Source organism: Canis lupus, chromosome 8, assembly GCF_048164855.1.
Source record: "Canis lupus baileyi chromosome 8, mCanLup2.hap1, whole genome shotgun sequence".
NCBI classification, from domain to species: Eukaryota; Metazoa; Chordata; class Mammalia; order Carnivora; family Canidae; genus Canis; species Canis lupus.
Genome location: NC_132845.1, coordinates 22,603,480 through 22,628,004, shown reverse-complemented (window position 1 = coordinate 22,628,004; position 24,525 = coordinate 22,603,480). Strand labels below are relative to the sequence as shown.

Sequence of the window (24,525 nt, the reverse complement as noted above, 5' to 3'; positions counted from 1 at the left end):
TTCTCTTCCTCCCTCCTGTGTGCTCCTTACTGTTTCTGTCACACCATTGCCTCCTCTCCACATATCCTTGCTCCCTAACTGGACCTTATTCAAGACATTGTCGGTGGCATCATGAGGAGGCACACAGTCCTCCGTATTCAGGGTCATGGTGGATAAGATAGCACGAAGCGAGTCATATCATTTAAGATAGACATAAGGGGATGTTTGAGGTTGCACGAGTACCTCGGATTGCTTCCCCACAGTCTTATGATTTAGTCAGGGTTGCACTGCCCCAGTCCCCTTTTGGCCCAGAGGACTCCTGACCGCTCCTCTTACTAGTTTGTTTCCATGCGAGGCACCATCAGTTTCCGCGATGAGAATCCATGCTGCGTTTTTCTTTTTAAGTATGCTTAGAAGGACAGTTTGGTTTTGACATTTCCTGAGTATCTGCGACATGTCCTTAGTACGGTTGTATTTGGGGTTTGCAGGGGTAAATTTGTATGGATTGAATCTGAAAAATCCAGTGTGCAGCTAAAGTAACCAAGGAGCTGAGCGTTTCCATATTTATCTTTTCCAAGTAGCATCTGAGGGGCCACATTTGCTTTATTTAGCTAAGATTGTCTTTCCTGTAAAGGTTCAGAGATGTTCCCCTTCTCTTTGTCAATGGGTATTTTCTCCTTTTCTCACAACCAGTTGGTTCTATTATGCTTACTTTTTTTTTTTTTTACATCGAAGTAGGTAGCCTCTCCCTTCTCTCTTTTATTTCTCATTCCCGTTTCCTCTGTCATCACCTTTTTCTGCATTCTTTGAGGTTTTACCTCCTCCTATGTCTGCACCCTCATTTTCTTTCTACTTTTCCTCCTCACACTCTCCCCTGTCTTTTTCTGCTTTCTCCCGTGGTGATAATTTTTCCGTCTCCACCACTACCCACAGTCACCCGGCCCATGTGCCCTCTGTTTCTCCATCAATTTTCTCCTGAATGTTCCAACACCGAGACAAAGGACACTGCCTGTTCCAGTGTGTGTTGTGATGTAGAATCTTACGTGCTTTGGGCCCCTGATGCCTTCCTCAATTATTCCATCTTTCTCCGACATTTTTCTCATTCTCAGTGAGTCCTGAGAGTGCAGTTTAAGGAAGTAATTTAGGCCTAAGTGGAAACTATTACCCTCTGCAGCGGGGAGTTGAGCCAGGCCTGTGTTACACTTTACCTGTGTGAGGTCTTGTTTTTGTCTTAAAGGCGTTGGAGAGGGAGGGACGGGTGGTCAAAGAGGTAACTTAAATGTCCGTTGCTCATCCGAGAAACTCCTGCTAGCCAGATCTAGCCATCAGGTGACTTGTGCTAAGGTGCGCTCCGCCTGTCGCGCCGCAAGCCGCACGGGGTGGGGTGGCCCGCGCGTCCTGCAGCGTCGGGGACAGCCGGCCCCCTCCCCTGGTGCCCTGACACCCCGCGCTCCGCGTGCCTGGGCCGGCCCCGCCCCCAGCCGAGGCGGGGCGCGGGAGCCCCGCCCCCAGGGCGCGCGGGCCAATGGGCTGGGCCGCGGGGGGCGGGGCGCGGCCGGGGGCGGGGCGAGCGGGCGGCGCGGCGGCGGCCGGAGCTGCTGGGGCGGCGGCGGCGGCGGCGGCGGCTCGGCCGGGCGTCCGCGGGCCGTGGGGGATGGGGGCGGCGCGCTGCGGCCCTCGGCGGGGGCGGGGGCGGGGGCGGCGGCGGCCGTGACTGCTGGGCGGGCGGCGGCGTCCGGGCGGCGGGATGGAGCGCCGCGGTGAGTGCGGGGCTCGGGGCGCGGGGCTCGCGGCCGGACGGTCGCGGTGCGGGGTGAGGGTGGCCCACGCGGCGGCCCGGAGCGGGGGCGGGGGCGGGGGCGGGGGCGGGCGGTGTCCTCGGGGCTGCGGGCCCTCCGGGAGCGGCGCGGCGGGGGTGGCCCGGGGTAGACGCTGATCACATTTAAGGCCAAGGCATAAGCGACCCTGCCCGCGTCCCGTCCTAGACTGCCCGCCTTGTAACTTCTTTCGCCCTCGCGGCAGGTCCATGATCCTTTGACTTCCTTTTACGCGGGGCAAAGGGGTGACCCGCGGGGCAGGCAGCGGTGCCCGCGCGGGGGACGCCGGCGGCTGGGTGCCCGCGCCTGCTCGTGGCCCCGACCCCCGCTGCCACCTGTGCGGACGGCGGCCGGCTCCGGCGGGCGGGACTCCATCCCGGGACGACGAGCATTTCCAGCTGCACCGTCCGTGTCGCCTCCGGGGCTGGCCCGAGGGCTCCGGAGCGCAGGTGCGGGCCTCGGCCTCGGCCTCGGAGCTAAGCCGACTCCGTCGTGCAGGCTCCACTCGTTCGGGGCTGGACGCGTTGCATTTCCTCCCGACGGGCGAGCTCGGGTCTCCTCCACGTTAATCTTTTTGTGCTCATCCTCACGGAGGACTTGCCCCCCTCGCCGCCTTCGGAGGGGCAGGGCGGTCGCCCTGAAGGCGGGAGCGGAGCCGGGGCTTTCTCCGGCCGCGTCGGTGGCGGCGCCCGCGGCGGTCGCTGTCCACGGCTGCTCTTCTCGGCCGCCGCGTTCGCCCCTGGGGACCCAAGGACGGGGACGGGAGCGTGCTCTTCGGCTGGTCCGGGAGAGCCCTGCCTGCCAGGAATGCTAGACATTCTGGAGGCGTGGGAGGTTGGGCAGCTTCCTCTTTTTTAAACGTGCTAGGTTCTAGCTGCACAGGAATGAAGTGTATGTGCACTGCATGCCTCTCTTTAGAAATTAAAGTTATTTGCATATTACTGATAAAACCTTTTGACATGCCCCCATGCTTTTTGTTTTTGTTTTTGTTTTTTTGTTTTGTTTTGTTTTGTAGGGAGAGCTTTACAAAAACGTGATCGAAAACCTTCAGGATGATTTTTTTTTTTCTGATTTTTTAAAAGCATCTTTAAATAGATTCTGACCGAATCAGAAATTGTGCTGAAATAGCAGATTTCTGAAATATCTGACAATTTTTCCTGAGGTAGGAATAGTAAGAGGGGGAACTATTAAGTAAATATTTGGGGACACTTTCACACTCAATTAACCTGCTGCCTAAAATGAAAATACTTACATAGTGATTTGTTTTGGGGAGGATGAATGGGGCATGGGGCGTTTGATTAACACAGGCTACTCAGGTCTTGGGAAAGTCACGTTACAGTGTACTAGGTTAGTGTTCACATTTCAAATGTGCGTATCATTTAGAATTTACAAGGTACAGAGAAAGTAGTGCTGCACAGTAATCTGTCCGCTACAAAGTTTTTTGCCAAGTGAATAAAACATGTTTTTAATGTTGATGGTTTTGAGTTGGAAGAGATGCATGAGATTTAGGAGCGTTTCACAAATATTTTGCTCAATAGTCTGTTTGCACGGTTCAAACTTCACTTGGAAGCCATTTAGTAGGTTTCCACAGAGTCAGTTAAAGCTTCTGGAATTATTTCCAGTGCTATATTTCTTCTCAAAATCTGCAGTTATATTATGGTGAAGCCACATCTTGTTCATTACTTAAGTATATTAAAAAAATAATCTTCTACAATAAAGCACTGCTAGTAACAATGACAGTTATTGAGTCTTCATGATGAACCAGGTACAGTGTTAAGTGCTTTCCATATTATTACCTCATTTAATTAAATTGCCGGTTGCAGTATGTTTAGTAACTACATTTTATTGAGGATATTCATTTTAGGACATGGGAAGTTAGTGTGGATGATCTTGGAAAGTGTACATCCTCCAAATTTTTTCACTATCATGTTTAGTTTTATGAAAACTTGGATTCACTTTGCTATTTAAAATTTTTTTCAACTGTCAGATTTCCTTTTTTTAGTTTCCAGTATGAAAAATAGTAAAGTACATATAACAAAATTAGTACGTTACTCACCATAATGCTGACAAGAGGCAGAGTATAACCCTTTTTAGCTCCTCCCTCCCCTCCCCCGTTTTGTTTGCTTATAGATTTTCTTAGTCTTGAGTAAAAAATGTTTAAGCATCTTTGAAACACTGTTTACAACTTTGGGTTACTAATTTGACATAAAGGAAGATGGTGAAATAGGTGAATTGCTTAGGTGACTTATTTTATTTGAAACTTACAATATGTATCTTTAATAACCATCTTTTTACCAGTGACAGTGACTGATTACCTAATTTACGAAACTAAAAGCTGTCAAAATTAATCAGAGTGGCTTAAGTAAGCCACAAAAATGTTAAGTTAGGAATAGTTTTCTTAATTAGTGATTTGTTAAAGAGCTGCCCAAACATGGTACTTGAGTATTTTGTTTTTATTGTTGATGGGGAAACTTATTTATATACTAAAAAAAAAGTTGTCCTGGGCTCATTTTGAAATTATCTACACATTTAAGGATTAATGTTAGACCAATTTGACACTACCTTAAATATAGAAATTATGTTCTCAGAAATGATATTAACAAGAGTATTGAATAAAGAAGCATTACAAGCTATTAAAGAGGTAGAGAAATCTTATAGTCAGAAATAGAGAAACAAGAATCCAACTTTGATTCCAGTTTATGTAATCCTGCCTTTATTAGGTGTATATGCGTGGTTTTTCTTTTTTGAAAGACACTGTTTTATAGACAGATTTTTTGAATAACTGTATATATTTTCCATTTAAAACACAGCAACAATCCAAAGTTGACCTTTTTTGTTTCTGTAAAAATTAATCACCACTTTACACACTTATAAACCTGGTGTTCATTCTGCAAATTCATTTATTCTGCAAATAGTTTCAAGTAGTTCTTCCTCCTGTACCAAGCACTGTGCTTGAGCAGAAAACACATGGTTAGCAGACTGACATGGTCTTGATTTCCTTGAGATGGTAATCTAGATAGGAAAACATGAATCATCGATTGAACTTTGGTAAGTGATGAAAAGTATAAGATGCTATGATGCATCTAACTGAAGATTCTGTTCTGGTTTGGTGATGGTAGTTAAAGAGGCAGAGGTGGTCCAGGAAGACTTCTTTGAGGAAGTGGTCTTTGAGCTGAGGTGAGAATAAGCAAAGAAAGGGGAAGGAGTAGTCCAGGCAAATGGAACTGTGTATAGACAGGACCCTGAGTCAAATAGTTATTTTCAAGTTGTAGGGCCATGGACCCATTATGAATATGAAACTCAATTTGATGGGCTGTAGCCAGAATTTTAAAAAGTGGAATGGGATAGGATAGAAAACATCTGAGCACATCACCTGGTTCCCAAGCCAGAATCTGTTTTATGTTTTATACATTCCAACAAACACACCACACACAAACATAACATACTTAATGTGTGTACTGGCTCAGGATGCTAAATTATTTTCTACCGTGGGTCATGGTAAACAAATACTGTTGGAAAATGAGAAGGGAATGTGTGTGGCAGGAATGTTGAGAGTGTCAAGTAGTATTTATGACTCCAGATGACATTGCAGAAGTAGGTAGGAGCCAGATCTCATGTGCCTTATAGGTCCCAGTAGATTCTCACTTGTCCTTTGGAAGAGTTTTGAGCAGAGAAATGACACGCTAGAATTCATGTTTTGAATATTGTACTCACTACATTTGGACTGGGACAAGAATGGATGTGGAGAGATCATTAGGAAACTAGTAACAATAGCTCAGACAAGAAATGATGATAATTCACTTGCTGTGATAGTACAGATAGAAGTAGATAGGCTAAAGATACTGCAGATTCTATAGAATTGGGTGAGGTATAGGAAAGAATAAATGATAAAATATCTTACACATGATCTAAAAGTGAATATTACATAAAACTTCCTACTGTAAATTTCACAGAAGTTCTTAGTAATTCTACCTTTTTTGAAAGTATCAAAATGTTGAAGACAAAATATTTGAAAAATGTTTTAATGATAATGCTTGAGCTAACTTAATTCTTCCAGTAATTTCCTTTCTGATTCAAGAAATGCAAACAGAATTAGGACTTCTCAATTCTGGAGAGGTAAAATGTGAAGATGAAACAGAAACTTAAGATTTTCTTGAGTTTCAACTGTGTGTCAGGATTAAGTGTTTTACATGTGAGGTCTTTTAATATTGTGTCCCCTTTTAATTCTCACACAGACTGTAAGCAAAATTGTACAGGTTACACATTTAGAAAATACTGAGCCAGAAGTCATGTATAACTCTTTCTCATTTCAAAAGATTGTGGTTTTACTATACCATCTTAAAATTACCAAAAGTATTGCTCCGATATTCAGACGTTTATTTGTTCAACTAATCAGAATGTATCAGATTGGTGGGTACCCTTAGAACTTGTTTTCGAAAAAGAAATACTCTTGCTGAAACTTGATAATCTAGAATATGTGTGTGTGTATGTATTATTATTGAGAACTAACTGTAATTGAACTTCTTTTATGTGTTCGACACTTCCATACTATTGTCTCTTTTAATGCTTTCAATAATCTCACGAGGTAGGTATTCCCGTTTTATAAGTGAGCATACCAAAATAAAGAGATGATTAACAGCTTGTCAGGACAGACATAGTAAATGATGGAGGGGATTTTGAAAACAGGTCTTTTCTTTTGTTACAGCTCATATTGCATCTTTATTTTTGAAGCTGATGTCATGGAAGTAGAGTGTGTTCTTCCGCCAAGTGACTTTTCAGAACAACTTTTACAATTAAAAAAATTCCGTACCCTAGGAGTTAAGAAGCTATTAAGAGAATGGATTTTGGCAACAAGGCAGATCTGGGTTTTAAGTACCAGTTCATCATTTTTTTAGCTGAGAGTTTGGCAAATGATTTAACCTCCAAAGCTCAGGTTGTTTATTTGTGAAATGAAGGGAATAGTAATTTGGATATAAGAGTTGTCAAGATTACTAGCACTTAATAAATAAATTCGTAGTATAGTGTTTGTTGTTGTCCTTAATAGAATACTGAGGTGGGCTATGGGCTGTTTGTGGAAACCTCGTATAATGTTTCCCCGGTTGATGTGGTATTTGCATTTCTCTCTTGTTTTTTCTCCCTTCCACTTAAGGATTTCCGTTTTTCTGACTGTTCTATGGAAGGATGATTGCTCACAAACAGAAAAAGACAAAGAAAAAACGTGTTTTTTCATCAGTTCAACTCTCTACTGATGTTACAACTCCTGAAATGGGGCTCAAGTCTATAAGTTCCAATTCCATTTTTGATCCGGATTACATCAAGGAGTTGGTGAATGATATCAGGAAGTTCTCACATATGTTACTATATTTGAAAGAAGCTATTCTTTCAGGTTTGTCAACTATTTTCTCTTAGCATTCTTATTAGATAGTTTATAAAATTTTAAATGCCAGCCTAGCTACAGATAAATGCATACACAGTAGTTGGAACAGGGTATACTGCTTTAGTTATTTTGTGACTTTCCCCCTCAAATGTTTGGTGTTATGGTGTAAACTATTTTATTATCAGTGATAGTGCAATACTTAATAGAAACGGTAAGTGTGAGGGAACAAGAATATAAAAAACAGAACTCAGTCTTTGGTTCTTTTAGGCCCATTTGACATGGGAGAATTTTAGATCGTTGGGATTTCAACCTTCTCATTGATGGTAACACAGTGCCTTGATTAGCCTTTAATAAGCAGACTAATGTTTATCATTTACATTTTGGAAACTTCTGCCTCAATTCAGTTTTCCATATTGTTCTTAAAACTTAATCTAGAATCACTGCATTTGAGTGAATTTTTTTTTCCTCAAAAATCATACTTAATTCTGTTTGCTGTTCTATAACCTATTCTTCAATTAAGGGATAATCCCTGTCTAGTTAGAAATGGATAATGGAGCACAAGACTCGATTCTTCTAAAGAGCTGCATACATCTTGATTCCCCAACTTGATCTTAGTCCCTGAGTCTTTTTTTTTAGATTTTATTTATTCATGAGAGAGACAGAGAGAGAGAGAGAGGCAGAGACACAGGCAGAGGGAGAAGCAGGCTCCATGCAGGGAACCTGACGCGGGACTTGATCCCAGAACTCCAGGATCATGCCCTGGGCCAAAGGCAGTGCTAAACCGCTGAACCACTCAGGCTGCCCAGTCCCTGAGTCTTTTAACTTTTAATTTATATTAAATGTTTTATATTCAAATTTGATGGCAATGATAATAAAGATACAGCCCCCATTCTTTGTGATAAATAATTCATTTCTATATTCATAATGGTAGGTCTGCATGTAGAAAATGAATATTCCTATGACCTCCTTGTGCATCATAGACATAAGAGTTCAATCTTTATTTTCTATGTATATAAGATACATATTCATTTTCTGATCTGTCTTCTAGTAAAAAGACTAAAATCACATCTTGTACTGAATGCTGCTTTCAAGTGTTTATGTCTAACCTAGTGTTCAATTTGAAATGCTCAGAATAACTGGACTTGAATTGTAGCCTCAAATTTTTAGTATTTGAATTTTCCTTAAAGCAATCCTGATTTGTGACTATATATAATATTACTTTAAAAATAAGTTGCCTGTATTCCTGTTCATTTTAATAGCTTAATTTTAAAGTCTAATTATGGTTGATTAAATGGTAATAAAGTTTTCTTTTTATTGTGGAAAGGTATTCTAAGTATATTAAGCATTCTACTGGGAATAAACTTCTTATCAAAATAACACCATCTGCTGTTTATTTTTAAAGAAGTCTAGTTTTAAATAAAGGCTGTTCTTAACTGGGTTGTTTTAAACTTATTTATTTATTTACATATAGTAAAAGTCATCCTTTTTGATATAAGTTCATTAACTGGGCTAATTTTGAAAGTGAAATTTAAAATGATACCTTGAATGAACAAATCATTTACCTCAATTTAGGGTAAAATCTGATTTTCTTTAATGTATCAATTTAAGTAAGTGCTCATTAATATAAATAAGATATTTAGTTACGATTTTTATTTGTTTTTATTTGTTTTCCTCAGGAGATTTATGTCATTTACAAATCCTGATCTTGCATATTTATCCTTTGTCTCACAGATTTAAAATGATAATAATTTAAAACAAGTTGGAAACCTCTTTATCTTCAGTTTTGTCATGTGAATTTCAGTTTGTGAATAGATAATTCAGAGACTAGGAAAGAAGAGGATTGAAAGCTGATCCTAAGTGAGAAAAGAGAAAATTTATAAATAAGATGACAAAAGGAGACTACCCCTTGAGATAAAAGTATGCATATGTAAATATAGTTTTTATGGAAATTTAATATTAAAAATTTATAAAGATATGCCCCTTTATTTTTTTTAAGATTTTATTTATTTATTCATGATAGTCACAGAGAGAGAGAGAGAGAGAGAGAGAGAGAGAGGCAGAGACACAGGCAGAGGGAGAAGCAGGCTCCATGCAGGGAGCCCGACGTGGGATTCGATCCCGGGTCTCCAGGATCGCGCCCCGGGCCAAAGGCAGGCGCTAAACCGCTGCGCCACCCAGGGATCCCCGATATGCCCCTTTAAAAACATTTATTCGTTTGAGAATAAGAGAACACACACCCGAGGTGGAGGGGGTAGGGGGTCAGAGGGAGTGGGTGAGAGAGTCTTAAGCTGACTCCCTGCTGAGCACAGAGCCCCATGCAGGGCTTGATCTCATGACCCTGGGATCATAACCTGAACCAAAATCAAGAGTTAGACTCTTAACCAACTGAGCCACCCAGGTGCTTCAAGACATTCTTTTTATAAGAAAACCAGTGCTTCAAAATTTTAATATTGCTAATAATAGAAGTTTGCCATTTATGGCTGGTAAATTCATTTTAAAAATGTAAAAACCATCTTTTGGATAACCAACTCTCATTCGTAAGCCATGACCAGAGATTTTTCATTATTTACCCTTGGATTGATTTTAATATTTGGTTCTTCAGTCGGAGATAAAAGTATATATATGTATGATATCTCAAATCTTGGATTTTTTATACTATTTTTTTAATTCTTTTTTTTCTTTTTAAGATTTTATTTATTTATTCATGAGAGACACACAGAGAGGCAGAGACATAGGCAGAGGGAGAAGCAGGCTCCATGCAGGGAGCCTGACATGGGACTCGATTTCGGGTCTCCAGGATCACGTCCTGAGCCAAAGGCAGTGCTAAACCACTGAGCCACCCGGGCTGCCCACATATCTTGGATTTAACAATAATTTGTTTTCTGTCTTTGGATCATTATTATTAAAATCTGGAGGGTAGCCCCAGTGGCGCAGCAGCCCGGGGTGTGATCCTGGAGTCCCGGGATCAAGTCCCACGTTGGGCTCCCTGAAGGGAGCCTGCTTCTCCCTCTGCTTGTGTCTCTGCCTCTCTCTCTTTCTCTATGTCTCTATGAATAAATAAATAAAATCTTTAAAAAAATAAAAAATAAAATCTGGAAATTTACTAATTTTGCACTGATAGAACCTTTTTTATTTGTTTTTCTTTAACAAGGGAATATGTATAAACATCTAAATTAACCTCAATATAAATAATAAGAATACTATATAATAATATGCTTGGGTTTAATTTTGATCATGAATTTCAGCTTGTTAGAGTATCAGACTATTCCTTAATAAAGTTATAAGAATCACACAAGATAGAATCTTCAGGAAACTAGGTAAAAAGTTTAAAATTCTGTAATTATTTGAGATAGTATTGTTGTTACATGTTTCTATCAATTAGATGTAGGCTATACTTTTGTCTTCTGGGTATTGAGAACTTTCCCTGCACATCTGGTATTCTTTACTATTACCCTGGTCATAAACTGACCAGACAGAAAAGAGCTATTTCACTGTTTTTCTTTTGGAGTGAGGAAGCCTTGGCAGTGGCCTTGCCAGTATTGTATCTTTTGCTTCATTGAAAGGAAGGATGCCAGATTTTTGACATTGTTTAGTACCCTTTCATTCATGTCAGTTGGCTGTTATAAAGTGAAAAACTTAGCTTTTAGGAATTTAGAATATAGGTATACAGTTAAATCACTTTTGGTATAATCTGAATACCTTTTTCTTTATATATGTTACCTGTCATGAGGCAGTGATGTGCAAAATCACTTAAATATTGCTTTAGTTTCAATCATACTTTTGAGGCTAGGTTTAGATAAATAGCTTAGTGATTGGTTTATAGCCACATTTTCATTTTCTTGAACTAGTTATAGAAATGATACTTAGTTATATATGGTGCTTTGCATTTCACAGAGTACTTTTACATACAAATAGCATTTAATCACAGAGTTCCCACAAAGGTACTTTTAGCTCCATTTTACAGATGAGTTGTATATATAACCTAGATTGTGTAATTTCATGAGCCTCTTATTGCTATATAGTGGTTTCATACGGAATCCAGAGGTTATAAATGCAGAATGATGTGTTCTTTACATGCTATCTCAACTGCTTCACATGGCAGGTACTTTAAAAAAATACTGCTCAGTGTTCATTATTTCATCAGCCAATTCCCTTTTTGATGGGGATTATCTAGACCTGCATTATTCAGTATGCTAATATCGAAATATGTGGCTATTTAAATTTAATTAAAATAAAAGTTCAGCTCTTCAGTTGTAGTACCCACATTTCAAGTGCTTATTAGCCATATGTGGCTAGTGACTACCATTTTGGATAGTGAAGGTATAAATATTTACATCATTGCAGAAATTTCTGTTGGACAGAGCATTAAAAGAAACCTAGAAAAAGTTGTAACTGGAGCAAATTTAAGAAAATTTTACTTAGAAATAGGAACTTTGGGGTCTGCATGGAATCCCCTTAAATTGCCTTTAGAGTACAGAGCTTTCATGCCATTTTTTGATTAGAACCAGCAGATCAGTTTCCAGCCAGGTTATATAAATTGATAAAATCAGTAGTAATGGAGGCAGAAAGAGCTCTGAAAAGAAATCACATTATCTAGGTTCTAGGCCTTATTCTGCTACTGACTGGTTTTGGAATATGGCTTAAATCAGTTAATGATTTAAGAATGAGGTGCTATACCAGATACTACCAGTTTTATAATTCTGTGATTCAAAATTCGATTGGAGTTGGAGATTCTACATTGTTCTGAATATCGAGAGTTCAGAGCTGGAGAAGACAGCCAAGTATTTGTTTTCCAACTATATATAATGCATTTTATTTTTTTTAAAGATTTATTTATTTTAGAAAGAGAGAGAGCAGGCATGTGACCAGGGTGAGGGGTGCAGGGAGAGGGCGAGAGAAAGAGACAATCTTAAGCAGACTCCTTGCTAAGTGCAGAGCCCCACAGGGGTTCAGTCATGACCTGAGCCAAAGTCCAGAGATGGACACTCAACTGACTGAGCCACCCAGGTGCCCCTTATATAATGCATTTTAGAGGACATCTGCATTCTACTAGTCTATAGGATTTTTTAAATGTAAGTTTTATGATAACTTTCTAAAACGTAGTATTTGTGAAAATTTTCCAAGTGAGTCTAATGTAAAGTTTATATTGCCATAGCTGTTGAGGAACTGATTAGAGAAAATAAGTGTCTACTAAAGAGCTCTGTGGTAACAGGTAAAGTAGGTATGTTTGTGTGGGCTCTTATTTATAAATGGGCTCTTATTAAATAAAATGGAGAGTTTAATGTGGGACATTAGATGACTGAAAACTCATGCTTTGATAGCATAACTGATAGAGCTTGTTGATTCCCTGTCCCTTTTTATTTCCAAGAGGAGGTTACCCTGTAGTCTTGTATTAAGTAGCACATATGGAATTTGAAGTTTTAGATTTCTATCCAGTGTCATTAAGATGCATTAGGAATAATTACAGAGCCAAATTTTACATTTTATTTTAAAATGCTGAAGGCATTCTATTATGGATATATATCTATGTTTAAATATAACACTAGCAGATTAACATATGTGCTATATGAATACCACTTCAGGTTTCTGGTTGTCTCCCTGAGGAATAAGATGTTCTTAATTCCAAAGAACAAATTCATAAGTATTCTTATAGTTCACACAATAATCTTAAATTCTGCAACATATCTCCTCACTTCAGGTAGAACACCATTCAAGGAGGCTTAACACTTGGGAATTTGAAAGGTTTGAGGCTTTTTAATTGGGCTAGAAAGAATAGTGCAAATTACTTAAGTTTTCTGGTCCTCAGTGCTTGAAAGTATCCATTGCTGGTGTAAATATATTTTAAGGAAAATTGGTAGTTTATCTAATACACTATTCTAAAACTGGAATAAAAGTTTTAATAAAAGTTTACTGTTGTGACAGTAGTGCCTTGTTTTTGTTTCGTTCATTAAATAGGCTAGCAAGAAAGATAAAACTTTAGTATCAGTTTCAGATAAAGTTCTCTAATTTAAAAAAAAAAAGCTTTCTGGGGCAGCCCGGGTGGCTCAGTGGTTTAGCGCCGCCTTCGGCCCAGGGCCTGATCCTGGAGACCCAGGATCAAGTCCCACATTGGGCTCTCTTCATGGGGCCTCCTTCTCCCTCTGTCTGTGTGTCTGCCTGTGTCTCTGCGCCTCTCTCCCTCCCTCCCTCTCTCTCTCTCTCATGAATAAATAAAAATCTTTTAAAAAAAAGCTTTCTGATTTGAGTGTATCCCTTTTATTTTGTGAAAACATAACTGAATCTTGTAAGTGATAGCTTCTGATGAATTTGTCTAGGTTCTAAATTTGGCAGAACTATAGTCAGAAGAGGTACGTTAACTTTGTAAAGCACTTTTTGTTGAGTTGAAGAAGTTAAATAAAAAGTTTAATGCCATTAAATAGTATGTTCTATTGTGAGAGGGAAGTTCTGCATAAATCTTCAGTCTTAATTGAAATCCTATCTTGTTGATTAACTCCGTTTTCCCCAGGTGAATATATAGGAGGATGTGCAAATTTATTTCAGACAAATTTCAGTAGAGTTAATTTTACCATTGATGAATATTAATTAACTTTCATCCTCTATATTGTGCCAAAAATTTTGTGAAATATTAGAAACATTATGTTGCTAGTCTCAGATAGTCCTCCTGCTGTGTTCTTTTAGAAGTAAACCTCTCCAGAAGTGATTTCTAATGGATACCACTTAGGAGAAGTTCAGGTAAATGTTGATAGGTTATGACTTAGAAATGAATCTTTGAGGAATGAAGTATGAAATACAGGTAGCTCATTTATGACATGTATGCTAGTTCCTAGGAGACTGCTTTGTTCTTTTTACTTGTCTAGAATGGTTTACATAATTTAACACCATTTATAATAGTAATTGGCATACTTGATTAGAAGTTAAAGCCTGTTAAATCACAGACTGCACAGTACCTGTCATTAAGCTGTATCTTCTTTAATCATGTTAACATATCATAGTGATTAAAAGCACAAATTCTAGAGTGAGAACACCTAAGGTGGAATCCTCATTCTGGCACTTGCTGGTTGTATATAGCCTTGAACAAGTTACTTATCTTTTCAGGGCCTCAGTTTCTACATCTGTTGGAAGGAGATAATACCTACATCCCTGGGATGTTGTGAAGATTAGAGTACATATATGTAAAGCTCTTAGAATAAGTGTTTTAAAATGTCAGCTATTGTTATTTTTACAGTCCCCAAGTGGCTGGATAAAGAAAGCTGCGGTTCAGACTTTGCTCTTATCCTATAAATTCAGAAATCATTACAGCAAAAAAAAAAAAAAAAAGGAGTTTCCTAGTGATAAGTTCTGAAACTTATTTTCCTCCTTGTTTTTGTTGCTTTCCCAAAGGGGTTAAGTTAAATTAACAAGACTCATTTAAAAAATTATTGTCAGGTTTTTAAAATCAAGGAAAACACCATGGTTTTTTCATTTATTTACTTAAGCATTTCCATGAAGTGTTTTCAATATAAACACTGTGGTATTGTGTTAATGCATGAGAACCAAAAAGTGGAGCTGACTAATCTGTTTTCACTTGATAAGCTGAATGAAACAAAATAAATGGCACAAATGAGTGAAACAATAAATTAAAATTCAGATTACCATATTACAGGGATAGTAGATAAACAAACAAACATTGGGATACAGTAGTTTTACTCTTTTAGATAACAGTATTAAGCTTTTGGCTGAACATTATAATTGCATATGTAATACCTTTGTGGTATAAATTTCATTGCATTTACAATATGGACACTATAAAACTTAAAAATGATCTTGTATTTAGTTATATGACTACTATAACTTGGTAAGTATAAAAATATCTTTATTAAATATATCCTTTATTAAAACTTTATTTCCAATTAATTTACTAATTTAGATTTTATGTATAAAATGAAACTGAAACTTAACTTTAATATATCTTTTTCATTAGCCAAAATATTGTGGGACTTTGCTGTATGTGTACTTGTTGAGTGTAATTCTGTGTGAGACAAATCTATTACCAAAAGTATTTAGTTTGGCTTACAGATTTGCTAGAAATAATAGCTGTTTATATATAATAAGTCTGTAAAGCAGTTTTGCTAATTTATTTGATAATCACAACTACACAAAGTAGAACAGGTGTTCTTACTAACTCTGTTCTATAAATGATAAATCTGAGATAAGAGAAACTAAGAGTTGTATATTTCAAGATCATTTCAAGGAAGTAGAGGATAAGCATTAGTACACAAATTTCTTAATCTAAATCTATTCTTTTTTCTCTCTCTTTTTTAAGATTTTGTTTATTTGAGGGGCACCTGGGTGGCTCAGTGGTTGAGCATCTGCTTTTGACTTGGGCTGCGATCCCGGGATCCTGAGATCAAATCCTGCATCAGGCTCCCCATGAGGAGCCTGCTTCTCCCTCTGTGTCTCTGCCTCTCTGTGTCTCTCATGAATAAATAAATAAAATATTTTTTTAAAAAGATTTTATTTATTTGAGAGAGAGAGAGAGCACAAGGAGGAGGGAGGAGCAGGCTAGGCTCCCCACTAGCAGGGAGCCCGACATGGGGCTTCATCCCAGGAGCCTGGGATCATGACCTCAGCTGAAGGCAGATGCTTAACTGAGCTACGCTGACACCCCTTTTTTCTTTTCTTCCTCTTTTTTTTTTTTTTTTTTTTTGAGTAGGCTCCATGCCCAGTGCGGGGCTTGAACTCAGAACTCTGAAATCAAGGTCACATGCTCTGCCCACTGAGCCAGCCAGGTGCCCCTAGATCTGTTTTCTATCACACCAGTCAGCCACTTAGAGCTTTCTTCTGTATTAAGGAAGAACAGTTACTAACTCATTTGATTGCTGATTGCTACTATTGTTCGGTAGAGTGGAGTGGGAAGATTATTTAGTATTGGTTAGAGAGCTGCTTAAACTCCTTTAACCTTTTTAAAAAGTTTAAGAGGCTTTTGCTTCATAAAAATAATTTGAAGTAGCTTTAGCCTATTATATTGGAAAAGAACATTTGGTAAACACGGAACATTTTCTTACCACTTATAAAACATAATTAAGGGCTTGCTAATTTATAAAGTACCATTTGAAGCAGTATCAGGATATACTGATATTCTAGTAGTTGACTCATCTAACTCAGGAAAGTTTATGAATCTGTAATTAACATTTTTAAATTGGGAATTGGAATTATTAATAGGGTAATTTGATATACTTCTGAAATTCATTACTAAATAATTCAGTTACTGTTTTTTACTATTTTTACTTGAGACAACTTCAATATCTGTTTATAAAGGCTTCTGTATAGGAAAAAAAGAATTTCAAGTTGATGAAACATTTATATTAACAGTTACTGGAATGTTTTGCAGTGTTTGTTTTTTCTAAGAAGATTTTATTTATTAGAGAGGTTTTTTTTTTTTAAAGATTTTATTTATTTGAGAGAGAGCATGCACAAAGTGGGGAGGGGAGCATCAGAGGGAGAGGAAGAAGCAGGCTCCCCTCAGAGCAGAGAGCCCAGGCATGAGGCTCCATTTCAGGACCCCAAGATCATGATCTGAGTGGAAAGCAGACACTCAATTTACTAAGCCACCCAGGCACACTTTTCAGTGATTTTTAAGAATCCCATAGCAAGGAATCTCAAGACCTTTTACACTGTTAAAAATTATCAAGGATCCTGAAGGTTTTTGTTTATATGGGCTGTATCTGTTTACTATTTACTGTGTTAGAAATTAAAACTAAGAAAATTGAAAAACATATAATAGTTCTGAAATATATTTAACTGCACATATTTAATTTTCTTGAAAAGGCCAGAATTTATTACCTTGGTTTATTTAGGCACTTAAGCCATTAGTATTTTGTAGTTCCATCTTAATGCCCAGTACAGATTTTGAATATTGATGGTTGTTGGGCACTCAAAAAATCAAGCTCTTTCGACTTGAGACTTTAAAATAAGGCAGAGTGGCAGCCCGGGTGGCTCAGCGGTTTAGCGCTGCCTTCAGCCCAGGGTGTGATCCTGGGGACCCGGGATCGAGTCCACATCAGGCTCCCTGCATGGAGCCTGCTTCTCCCTCTGCCTGTGTCTCTGCCCCCCTCTCTCTCTCTGTCTCTCATGAATAAATAAATAAAATCTTAAAAAATAAAATAAGGCAAAGTATTATTATAGAATTCCCCAGGTGTATTAATATTTGTAGATTTTATTGTGAAACATCAGAATACAGAAGAATAGAGATAACAGACTTTCTCTTTTTTAAGACTAATGTAAGTTAAGGTTTTAAAAATAGTACAGTACAATTCTATGATATTAAGTAATCAGTCAACCTTGGTTTTATAAGTAGGCCAAAGGATCACCATTAACATTACCATTATTTTGTTTTATAAATATATATACACACACATGTATATATTAAACAGTAGACTTTGTTTATGTTACTTTTTTACAGCTATTCAAGCTATATTAATTTCCAGAACTTCTTTTTTATTTCAAAGCTACTAGGTTCCATTTCAGACTTAACCTTTGTTATTAAACTAGTTCTGCTAATGCATTAACTAAAATAGCTGTAAACATTTGTGAAGGGCTTACTATGTTTTGGCCACTGTTCCAATTGCATTTTGTGTTTTAACTCATTGAATTCAACAATCCTATGAAGTAACTACTATTATCTTCCTTTTACAGGTGAGGAAATAGGCACACAGAGGTTAAGTAACTCACCCAAGGTTTATGAATCATGGAACTTAAATTCAAATTTAGGCAGTTTGATTTTAGAGATAATGCTTTAACCAACCACCAAGCTATATTGTCTCAACTAAGTAAACCTGAGCAAACTAATATCGACAATTCTAAAATAGATGATCTAGATAGTGATCATTTAAGATAATTCTTTAAAATCCATAGCACAGGGATCCCTGGGTGGCGCAGCGGTTTAGCGCGCCTGCCTTTGGCCCAGGGCGCGATCCTGGAGACTCGGGATCGAATCCCACGTCGGGCTCCCAGTGCATGGAGCCTGCTTCTCCCTCTGCCTATGTCTCTGCCTCTCTCTCTCTCTCTCTCTCTGTGTGACTATCATAAAATAAAATTAAAAAAATAAAATAAAATCCATAGCACATTTTCTCTATGAATTAAAAAAATTATAAATGAATTTTTAAATTATAAAAGTAATACATATTTATGGACAAAAATTCCAAAAGTACATAAAATTTCTAATATCTCTTACCCATTTGTATTTCATTTTTTTATTTTTTTATTTTTATTTTATTTTTAAAGATTTTACTTATTTATTCATGAGAGGCATAGAGAGAGAGGCAGAGACACAGGCAGAGGGAGAAGCAGGCTCCACACAAAGAGCCCGATGTGGGACTTGATCCTGGGACTCTAGGATCACGCCCCGGCCCGAAGGCAGGTACTAAACCACTGAGCCACCCAGGGATCCCCTAGACTTTATTTTTAGAACAGGTTTTGATTTACAGAGAAATTGAGAAGGTATTACAGAGAGTTCCCAATATTCTTATATACATTTTTAAAATTTATTAACATCTTAAGATTAGTATGGTACATGTGTTAGTTAATGAACCAATATTTGATAATAATGATACATTATTACTGATTAAAGCCCATAGTTTTATTTATATTTCCATAAATTGTTCCTAATGTCCCTTTTCTAGGATCCTATCATATTATATTTAATTCTCATGTCTCCTCAGGCCCTCTTTGCTTGTGATCATTTCTCAGACTTAGCTCATTTTTGATGACCCTGACAGTTTAAGGAGTACTGGTTAGGAATTTTGTAGGATGAATCTTGATTAGAATTTGTTTGATGTTTTTCTCATGATTAGATTGGGATATTGGGAGGAAAATAACAGATATAAGTGCCATTTTCATCATGAGTCCTATCAAGAATAACACTAGAAACATGATATGTCACTATTAATGTCGACCTTGATCACCTGTCTTAATAAAGTATACTTTAAAGTTACTCATTTTGTCCCCCTTTCTCTACTATACTCTTTGGAAGAAAGTCATTATATGTATGCTCCACCTCCTTGAGGACAGTATATCTCTGTAAATTATTTGGCATTCTTCTATACAAGAGATTTGTCGCTTTTCCTCCACTTACTAATTTATTCAGTCATTTATTTGTGTCAGTATGTACTCATGGATATTTTCTTTATACTTTGAATTTTAATCTAGTACTACTTTATTTGTTGTTCAAATTGTTCTAGCTTTAGCCATTTAGAGCTATTTAAGCTGGCTCCTGTGTACCCTTGACATACCTTATTCAGTACGAGGGTTAGTTTTTTCTTAGCTCTTACTTTCTGGCTCTTCTAGATGTGCCTAACTCATCCTGTATGTTTTCTGCCCCAGTCCTAGAATCATCCATTTCCCTCAGGGGCCTTGGTTCCTTTTACTAGAGAATGATAGAAGAAACCAAACTCAGAGTGGTTACATGTGCTTCTTGCTACTGTGTGTCATTTCTTTTAGGCCCTTTCACCAGACAGAGCAAAGAGATATATGTGTGTATACTAACCTGTGTAAATACAACATATCTGTAAATATTTCGATATGTAACCACCTGTGTCTGTATTAAGCTAAACATGAATTCTTACTGAAGTGTCCAACTGTAACCTACCACAATTATGAATCATTATAGCCTTCCCCTCCTGTTTATTTGTATATTTCTACTCTAACAGTGAGATCCTGGCTCCCACCATCCACCATCCATTTACAGTTTTTCAATTCCAGTGAATACGTTCTAGCAACATCAGAATTGTTAACCTGAACCCTCATTGAAAACATTTTATCAACTAGAGTATAGTACTTTCATATAGCATTTCCTTTGCTTTTTAGTTTTATAGACCTCTCATTTCCAAGGTTGCTTCAGCCAGCACCTATTCTTCTATATTTCTGTTGTTAAAATTCTTTGGATGAATGAGTCACATTTTCTTCTGAAAGCACTTACATTCTCTCTGCTTCCATCACCCTCTAAACTGTTCTTCTTTGCCTCTTCCTGGAGTACTCTTTGCCTTAATATACTCAGCTCCCCACCTTGTCTACACCTTTTTTTCCCCCACCTCTGGATAGTATGGTTAATGAACAGCATATTTGACAGATAATGGTAGAATTTTTCATCTTTGTCTTTTTATGCCAAAGACTTTTTCTTTCTAATGGTTATCTTTTCAACATTTCTGAAAAAAATTAATTGTATAATTATAAGCTGACACTCTATTTAAAAAAAATTTTTTTAAAGATTTATTTATCTATTCATGAGACACAGACTGAGAGAGAGAGAGGCAGAGACACAGACAGAGAGAGAAGCAGGCTCCCTGCGCCCCCCCCTCCCCCCGATGTGGGACTCCATCCTGGATCCCAGGATCACTACCTGAGCCAAAGGCAGGTGCCCAACCACTGAGCCATCCAGAGGTCCCAAAAAATGGTTTTTGTTTGTTTTTCAATCTGTTGTGGGGGAGGCAGTGTAACATTAAGAGCATGGTTTCTAGAAATATATTCTCTTGAGTTCAAATTCTGGCCCCATAGTTTAGTAACTTGGTGAACTTAGGTGTGCCTCAATTTTCTCATCTGTATAATGGATATTTTAAATCTACCTCTCTAATAAGATTGATGTGAAAGTTAATAGAATATTATCTTTTAAGTTCTTTTAACAGTGCCTACTACATAGGAAGCATTTAACAAATGTTAACTATTATGAAACACTAATGCTCTGTGTAAGGTTACAGAAAGAAAAATAACATCAGAGTGTTGTATTTAAGGTACTTACTTTTCGAGGACTACTAGTGGAGTTTTAAAGTCAAGGTGTTTATACTTTTTTATTTACCTAGGATGGTGATCCAGGAATATGCCTGTTGTGCTGGCGGGAGGAGTAGCACTCCTCTTTTCACTTGCTTAGAGCTTTTTGGTTTGGATGATAAAGTATATAGCCACCTTATTTCCGGAGTTATAAAATCCCATATGCTGGTATCTGACTAAAGTCGGTATAAATGAGTGGAGCAGCCTGGGAGTAGACAGGGAGGGACTGGAAAGGAAGGCACAATCTTGAAAGCATATTTAAACTGGGAAAACTGAAAAAATATAGGGCTCTATTGACCATAACTGTGAAATCCTTGCTGACTTTAAAATTATTATAGATTTTTTGAAGGCCGTATAAATTGTATAATACTAATTGCAATGGTGAAAATACAAGTGAACATATAGTAGGCAAAAATTGTGAGTCTACTGCTTCTTGAAGTGTGTTTCAAAATGGACTTACATAGTTTGCATTCCTGAAACTTAGTTGAGGAAACAAATACATTTTTTTTTCCTTTAAGACTGTTTTAAAGAAGTCATTCATATACGTCTGGACGAACTTCTTCGTGTTTTAAAATCTGTAATGAATAAACATCAGAACCTCAATTCTGTTGATCTTCATAATGCTGCAGAAATGCTTACTGCAAAAGTAAAAGGTAAGAAAGATGTATAAAAGTGGGTTGGTGTGGGGGAAAAGCATCTAAGTAATACTTGGTGTATAATGACTATCGTCCCACCTCCCCATATGGCATTGGTATATATCAATAGGAATTATGTATACTTTGATATGTTGATATTCCCACTAGATCACACCTGAAACTCTCTTCCTTTCAAAAATTAAAACTTCATCTGGCAGGATGCAGTTTAAAAATAGTAACTGAAATAAACTAAATAACTGGCATTTAAAATTTTTGAGTTTTTTGAAAGAGTACACTCTCTTTTGAAGTAGGTTTTTAGTGTAAAAATGTCTTTGTTTTGTGAGGACAGTTGGTGCTGGAAAATTGTCATTTGTAGTGACTCTGCTTAAAGAAGGGAGCCAAATAGAGAAAAAGACTTAAACTTTTTTTAATGTGAAAAAAATGAAACTAAAATTACATATGGATATACACACATATATGTATATTACATGTACTAAAGTATCAAGAATTGGGAATTGTCCTCTAATGAAGTAACTTGCCATCCAAAATTATTTTATTAGAATCTGTTATTCCAGACTGCAGTGTATAAGGAGGATTGAGGGCAAAGGGAGTATTTGAGAAGAATGAGGCAGGGAGTTCAGCCAGAGATCATTAGAAATAAGGGGCTGGGTGTGGGGTGACAGTCTGATCTAAGAAGCTGGAGTGTGGTAGAGGTGGAACATAGTTGTTATGGAAGAGGGGTTGAATGTTGGTTTGATGAAACCTAGGACAAGTTAAATGTTGAGGATTAATGTGAAGTTTGGAGTGGAAGATGAGAACTTGAGAGCTGTTGGTATATATGTGGTAATGGAACAAGATGGCACCAACTCAGAGTATGCAGAGTAAATGTAGGTGGAGTATGAGATCCCAGGAACAGAGAAAAAATAGAGGAGCCTGGGAAACACCTAAGAAATAGATGGTTTGAAGAAGATGTCATGAAATTTTAAAAGCTCAAGGTTCTAAGTTGTGATCGCCAATGTTAAATGTCGCTGATAAGTAATCGTAATTCAAGCACTGTAACTATAGAAAGTGACTCACACCATGGGTTGAATAAAGAAAGGAAAGGATTCTTTGGGGAGGGGAATTACCTATTCTGAGTCTCAAAGGTCAGGTGGGCATTTCCTGGGTTAGGGTACGTTGGGGATTGTGATGCAGAGCATTTGTGTAAGAAATCTGGATGTGAAGAACATGATGGAATTGAAAAAAACTCCTATCTAGAGAAGGCAAAGGGCAAGTGTCAAGCGATGAGGCAGGGGGAGAAAATAGTGTTGTTAATAAAATAATGGTCCATATACCTGAGAACCACTTCCTCTGCTTTTTGACATAGACTTATTGTGTTTGTGTGGTTCTCTCTCTTTTTTTCCCCTGTATGTCAAATACTGAAAAACATGTAGATGGCTTTAAGTGGGAAAAATGGATAGTTCTGTTGTGATTTTTTAGAATGTGCTTAGTAACCAAATTTGTTTTTAAATAGACTGTTTATAAGTGCCATTTAACTTAACTTAGATAGGGAAATTTGCGTCTATAGATAGTAAAATTTCCATGCTTAGAAATAGCGACCACAGTTCATTCAATTGTTGTCAGTAGCTATTGTGTGCAGTCAGGATGTCCTGGGGAAGGAGTGTGCCTGTGTATAGTTGGTGTCCACATTCCAGAAACAGACTTGAAGAAAGTGGCCTCACAGCTGCCTTGGAGATCTTTTCTCCTTTGAGGTAAAGCTATCTTTTGAATATTATCTCCCACTGTGGCTGTCTTTACCTTTGGGATTATTGTTACGATTTTACTTTTGTGTTGGGTGAAACTTAAAAGATTACTTTTGTTGTTCCTAAACTTACTCTGTTTCTGTGAAACTCCATGAAACTAGAAAATTTAAGAAATTGTCTTTTCCTTGGTGTAAGTTTATGTTTTTAAATAAAACCTTTCTTCCTTACTCTTAATGTCGAGGACATCTAAGTGAAGGGAGTTTAATAATAAAAAATATTCAATGATCTGAAAAATTGAGGTCAAATTAGAGCTTATTTAGTTTTTTCTTCTAATGATAATTTAATTTTCAAACCCTGGAAAAGCAAGGTAGAGGTAGAAACCATTTTTGAATCTCTATTCTATGGCAATCTAGATGTTCACATAGGCTGTCTCTCTTAATATTTTCAGAAAACCTGTAAAAGTGCATTTTTATTTGTATTTTAAAGAGGGAAACTTAAAGAAAAAAAGCTGTTATACTTTAGGATCAGAAAGCTGTCAGGAGTTTGGAGATCATTTTGTGTCTTAAAGCCCTGTTTACATGTTAAAAAAAATGACATGACTTGCTTTGGACATCTTAACTGCTGATGCATTTGGCAAATATACCACACCATATTAAAAAAAAAAAAAACATATACAGAATGACTTTAGAGTCAGGGAGGTATAATCTTGTTTGTGCTACTACAGGTATGAATGCATAATGTCGGTCTACTTCCTATGCATAATAAATGCATTGGAATAAAATTGAAATCTTTGACTCTTCTAATTTTTACCTTGGAATTTACCTTTTGATAACTTTAAAAGGAAATTTGAAAGCTTTAAATTAAATTAAGAACTTTAAAAGAAAAAGCTTTTCCCCATTCATTCTAGTAGTGATTTGTATTTCCTGTGTCTCCTCCTGTTTCCACGCAGGAAGTTCAGTCTGACAAAATATTTGCAATATGGTAAGAGAGATACAGCTTACTTTTGAAGTAGATAAAAGACATCTTCAGCACTCAGTAATTTATTATGTACTTAAGTATTTGTGTTTTCACTATTTACAATTATTTTGGTCAATCTTATTTGTAATTTAATACGACCATTTATTGAGGCTTTTCGTGATCTGTATTTTAATCTATATTTAAAAATTGACAAGAAA

At 37.5% G+C, this 24,525-nt stretch overlaps 1 protein-coding gene across 2 annotated transcripts in view; it reads left to right on the top strand.

Annotated features, from left to right (window-relative positions):
- Positions 1–1,664: 1,664 nt before the first annotated feature.
- Positions 1,665–24,525, top strand: part of ARHGAP29 (Rho GTPase activating protein 29) — a 68,085-nt gene continuing 45,224 nt past the window's right edge. Inside the window, exons 1-4 of one of the 2 annotated variants that reach the window (XM_072834582.1) lie at positions 1,706–1,739; positions 6,946–7,182; positions 21,492–21,626; positions 23,235–23,359. Coding sequence is in view for 1 of the 2 variants with exons in the window: in XM_072834581.1 (XP_072690682.1) it covers positions 6,978–7,182; positions 21,492–21,626 (340 nt within the window). In the remaining variant the exon portion in view is untranslated. Of the gene's footprint in view, positions 1,740–6,945; positions 7,183–21,491; positions 21,627–23,234; positions 23,360–24,525 lie in introns of both variants that reach the window. The other variant, XM_072834581.1, reaches the window with a different exon arrangement.